Source organism: Palaemon carinicauda, chromosome 14 (genome assembly GCF_036898095.1).
Source record: "Palaemon carinicauda isolate YSFRI2023 chromosome 14, ASM3689809v2, whole genome shotgun sequence".
Lineage (NCBI taxonomy): Eukaryota > Metazoa > Arthropoda > Malacostraca > Decapoda > Palaemonidae > Palaemon > Palaemon carinicauda.
In genome coordinates this window covers 111,740,822-111,746,821 of record NC_090738.1, presented here as the reverse complement: position 1 = coordinate 111,746,821, position 6,000 = coordinate 111,740,822, and the positions used below count along the sequence as shown (strand labels likewise).

At 36.6% G+C, this 6,000-nt stretch overlaps 1 protein-coding gene across 1 annotated transcript in view; it reads left to right on the top strand.

Annotated features, from left to right (window-relative positions):
- Window positions 1-531: 531 nt before the first annotated feature.
- Window positions 532-6,000, top strand: part of LOC137653225 (probable U3 small nucleolar RNA-associated protein 11) — a 75,047-nt gene continuing 69,578 nt past the window's right edge. Inside the window, exons 1-2 of the mRNA XM_068386592.1 lie at window positions 532-626; window positions 4,888-5,028. Coding sequence (XP_068242693.1) covers window positions 4,910-5,028 — 119 coding nt within the window. The 5' untranslated portion in view covers window positions 532-626; window positions 4,888-4,909. The remainder of the gene's footprint in view (window positions 627-4,887; window positions 5,029-6,000) is intronic.

The window sequence follows — 6,000 nt, the reverse complement described above, 5'->3', positions numbered from 1 at the left end:
AGTTATAATTTGTAAGAAAATGTTTTGGAAAGGTATTACATTACAATCCACTTTATATGAAACAAAAGGGAAGAAATTAAAGTTTTCAACTTTTGTGAAATGTTCGAAAATATAATTAATTAAAAAAAATCCCATGAATATAGGAAAAAAAATAATCAAAAGAGTTGCAGCAGTCATACGATGAAGATATAGATGAAATAAAGGTAAGTAATAATTGATAGGAAAGCCAAATTATATATCATATGTAGAGAAAAAGATAGATCGTAATACAAAAATAAAGAAATGTTAAAAATTATAAAGGAAAAAAAAACCACTTCGAGTACCTGTAAAGACAAATTCTTAACTTCATGAACCCTCAATAAAACAATTATTTATTGAATTACCTTCACCATCGTGAATTTTATATCTATATCTATTTTGATTTGCTAACTTCGAGTGTGAGTTTTCGTATTTTCAACATTTTGCCACAACCATTTTGAAAACTAACGTAAAGAACATTCCCAGATTACATTAGGCGATTGTTTTTGTAGTGTAGGTAGGTCTAGTGTTTACATTTAACTTTGAGTGAGGTGACTGAGCGCACGTGTCTGCCATTTGGCACTGTCTGAGGTCATTAATTTAATAAGGTATTCTGTTTTTATTTGTATCAATGGAAATGATATTTGTATAATATAGTCAAACCACTAACATTTTCGTTTACCGTCGTATTTAGTCAATTTTATTCTTAAATGTGTTGAGTGTGGAATCATAACATTTTCTCGTTAAATATTTGACTATTTGGTATTGACTATTTTACTGTTATTCAAAAGTTTTATATCATGGCAAACATGAATTCGTCATAAGGAGTGGAGAATCTCACCTTCCAGTGATACTGAAAGTGTTTGATAAGCAAGAACATATTGTTTTTGACAGTTTTACATAAGGGGCTCCCTTCCCCTGTAAATAAGGACTCTTCTTCTAAGTTAGGGGAGAATGTTAGGATTTGATCTTTACTAATAACAGCTTCAGGTATAGATTTACTGAGAATTTTATTACCTTAATCGTAATTGATAAAGAGCTTTTGTAGAAAGGCAATACTTTAGAGTCGTCATATTCAGATTACGAAAAAATTACAGATTAAAGGGTAAGATTTGATTAATAATATTGTTTATGGTACTGTTAAAATAAGCTTAATTACAATAATAAAAGTAAGCTTAGAAGCTTTGCTCCTATGTATTATGCAAGTGTGCCTGCAAACTTGTTTAGTGGAGTGAGCACTTATGAACCAGGAACCCTTATTGGAGCCTTTGTATATCACCGGCCAATTCCTCACGCGTTCATCAAAAATGGACATCAACTAACCTAAACTTTCCCCCCTAACCTAACCTACAAGCTGTGTCCTTACCTACTTACCTAAAGGGGGGCAAATGCCCCCTGCGACCCCCCTTACACTGACGTATTCTAAGTTAGACATAATGCCCCCCTGCGACCCCCCTTACACTACTGACGTATTCTAAGTTAGACATAATGCCCCCCTGCGACCCCTCTTACACTGCCGTATTCTAAATTAGACATAATGATACATACAGGTGGCCGCTATCATACATACAATCCCCCTTATTTAAGCATATTTGGGGGTGTGTTGGTTTGCCAAATGAATGCAATTAGTCTCTGCGCCGCTGTGCCTTGCTTCGGTTGCAATTTAACATTAGCGCCTTGCTCGTCTGTTTTGACAGGTGGCACCTTTTTTGCTGTGAGAGGTAGCCATGTGGTCAAGTATTTTAGTGTAATTTTACCTGTATAATTAATATCTTACTTCAATTGGTCTTTGCTATCCCATGGTTCGCTTCTCTCGCAATTCAACGTTATCTCCTTGCTCCTCTGTTTTGCCAAATGGTAGATGTTGGGCTACAGGTATTAGCCGCATGAGCAAGTATTTTGGTACTCTTTAATTACCGAATCAATCATTTTATTCAATTGGCTTTTGTTCTGCCATGACTCGTTTTGTCTACAATTTAGTATTATCTCCTTGCTCCTCAGTTCTGGCATGCAGAATTGGTATGTGCATTAGCTATGAGGATCAGTATTTTTCAATGATCTAATTAATTTCTTGGTTCAATATTATAGATAAGATAAACACAAAAATATTGCTGTACTTATTTCTATCCAAAAGACAACATCCTCTTTTTTTATGGTGTGGACAAGACTAATCTAGACTTGATGAAGAATGGATAGGACTTAGAATGAACAAACGGGAGGTGGAAGTAATTTGCTGGCACAGGGGTTCTTCTGTTGCCGTGGTTGGACAGATTTTGAGTGGGTAGACACAATTCATTGATTAGATGTATGCCTTTAATCTGCACTGTATCCTTTAGATATTGCGGCTGAACACAGCCTAACTAACGTAAAACTGTTTATGAGTACTGCACCATTATTAAGCGTTTCCCATCGAAATCATACCGCTTGTCACCACTATTACACTATGTACAAAGGCTTCAGAAGTTAACACCAGACTTTTTCTATAAATAAGAAAGTATCACTTGGGTATTTTTTTACTTATGGACATTAATTGCTTTCAATATAAAATATAGGTTTTTCTATTGTATTATGATATGATTTGAATGATTTTGAGGTTTATTTCCATCGCAAATGAATACTTATCCTTCCACCACCCCTCCCCCTATAGATAACAATCTGGGGGAACCTCCTTGGGAAGCGGGGTTTTGGGTGGGGGAGACAAAGTAGGTAAAAACAGGGCAAAATGGAGGAATAAACCTAAATATAACACTCAAATATATAAAAATATGGTAAATGTCTAGGAGAAGGCTGCACCCGTTTTTCAAGTATTAACGACGAAAAACGTCAAAAAACGACCAGATTATAGTTGCACATTGCATAGAAACATGAGGAAATTAATAAAAAAGAAACTAAGACTTAACTCTTACACACAAAATGTAAGCATAAACCTACTACTACAATACCCCTACCTAGCCCTATGGGGGGGGCTTCGCCCCCCCTGCGACCCCCCCTTAAGGCCACAGTGATTTTCAGGGCACTACCGAACCTAATAAACCCACCTAACCTAGCCTAGGGGCCCTGTACCCCTACCTAGGCCTACGGGGGGGGGGGCAACCCCCCTTAAAGCCACAGTGATTTTCGGGGCACTACTGAACCTAATACAACCACCTAACCTAGGGCCCTATACCCCTACCTAGCCCTAGCCCCTGCGACCCCCCCTTAAGGCCACTACCTAACACATCCATCAAACCAAATCCAAAGTGATGGTACTGCTGTATACATCGTTATACTATCACCATTATAATGTACTCTATAAATTAATGAAGCTTACCTTAAACTGTTGGTTCATAAAGATGTGCTGCTGCTTTGAGGAAAACGTGAAGCCGTTGCGAAGGTTCCTTGACATGCAGGACAATTTTTATTTTGTAAAATTAAATTGTGTCTCTGGCACAAATCCACTAGTTTTTCAATATTCCCCAAATAAGTTACAACAAATTCATTGTAAGTTAGGAAACAGTCAGGACAAGAAGATGGAATTTCAACTTCTTGTGCTATATGAGATGACGTGCTTGCTATGGCATCCATGTCTAAGAACGAAATGAAATGCCTGGGTAAGATAATGTATTGTCGCGCTGTGATTGGCCAAACCTGTAAGACGTCATAGTGGATAGGCGCTGTGATTGGCCAAACGTGTAAGATGTCATAGTGTACTAGTTTGTCTGTGGATTATAGTGGTTACAGGGCTCATTTGATAAAAAACAAGACACAGTCAACAATAACAACAGACTTAGAAAAAATCTGGGAGGAAGACATGAGTAGCGTGAGTTTGATCGTCGATATTTTGACTGTTATTAAATTTCACTAAATTATCTCACTCGTATACCACTATTTACATACATTCCTACACATTCTAGTAAAAATTCATTGAATATCACTGATATCTTCATGCGGCCCTCTCCTAGACATTAACCAAAAATATATATAAATATATAAAGAACTAGGCATTTGCGACAGATAATATTATACAGAAATACTACAAAAGACTTCCTTAACATAGAGAACTAAGTTAAAATACGCTACATTATTAATGTCCATAAATAAAATAATACCATCACTTGTGTAAAAAGTATGAATTAGGTGTCTAACAGAGGGTATATTTTGCCATTTTTATTTTGGGAGTGTTACGATCCAAGCAAGGCCTCACCATACTTGATGCTCCCTTCACTTAGGTTGAATTGCGAGTTATTGACTTCTAATTAGATAATAAAAAATGCTCTCCAGCAATTGTCAAGGTCAAGAAGGGTCCCGTTGTGTTGTGAGTTGAAGCAGCTACAAAAATATACTCCGTGTTTGTAATCAGTTGGGGAAGTTCTTCACTATTGTGTGTTTCCAGTTGATAATGAAAGAGAATGAAAAACATAAAAAGGCAAGATTTCACTTCAACTAGGCTAAAATGGAAAAGTCATGTACAGTATTAACATAGCCTAACCTAGGTTAAATTTTTTATGTGGCCTAAGTTATACTGAAGGAGATTCATTACTAAATGTTCTATGTAGATTTTGTTTGGCTTCCAGTTTCATTGATTTCTGTTTTAACTTGCATTTTCCTTATGATAACTTCTCACTTAATTGTCAAATTTCTTTAGTCTTACTTTGCTCTTACTTTCACCCCTCAATTCAAAATAAATTCTTTTGAGCCACTTATTTTAACATTCATCCCTTAGATAAGAATAAATCATTTTGACCCATTTGCTCCAACTTTGTCCCACGATAATAAAATAGAAAAAAAGAAAAAAAAAAGTTCTTTAGAGCTGGAACTTTTACTTGGATATTTAGTAAACTAATATTGTGAGATGATGTTAGTACAGTACTTATATTTTTATTCTTCCAGGGAAATAAACGATTGAAGCAAAATGTCTTCTTTACGGAATGCAATGAAAAGCCAGCGGGTTCACAAGGAACGGCACCAACCTGAGGCACGAAAACATTTAGGACCCCTTGAGAAAAAGAAGGATTACAAGATCCGTGCTGCGTAAGTGTAGTATGCCTTATTTGCTGTATATATTACTATCAGAAGTATATTATGATTATCAGTACTAAACATGATCTTATACTGTACTGTATATGACAATGGTTGTTAGGTTTGGTAGATATGACTACTGTATTCGTGTTTATCATTCTATATTGTGGGGAGTATATGGTATTCTGTTTGCACTGGCTTTAGAAATTTAAGAAAGTTAATTTTGTTTCATGAAAAAGTTGAGTGTGTAAATGTTTGCATGAAGGAAAATGGCTACTTGTTTGAAACATTACTCAGTATTTTTCGAGACATCTCCCTATGCATGTGAATGGAAGAGTTGTGCATTTTGCTCGTGGTGTTATCTAAAGTATTTTCTTACATAAATACCAACTGCTTACAACATTTGTCTAATTATTTGTAAGATTATAGAACAGCACGGAACTACATTTCCAATATAAAAATCAACTTTTCCGACAGTAAAGTATTGTGCTATCAATGAATTTGACTTAATTTCTACCACAAATAAACTGCTCTCCCATTACTGTATTCCTGCCCTCCTGATGGGCACAGGGTGGAACCTGGAACTTTGGGTGGTGAAAAAAAGAATAAATGTGATTATTTAACTATCGAGATTTGTAAAAGGTCACAGAACCTAACAAACCCACCTAACCTAACCTAACCTAGTAGTTCCCATGTCACAGACCTAACGGGGCCAGCCCTCTGGACTCCCTTTCCCAGGTCACAGACATAGCTGCCCTCCAGACCCCTTCCCAGGCCACAAATCTGCCCCGGTCAAAGACCTAGCCGGAGGGCCATGTCCCTGGGCCTTACTTCCCAGGTCCCGGCCATGTCAGGGAGGTCACGTATTCCAGATCCCCTACCCAGGTCACAAAATCTAAAAGTAAATCTCAAACCAGAGTAATCAGAGATTTCTGACTTCTGCCAATAGTCTTCCATTGCTCAAAATCTCTGTGGTGGAAATTT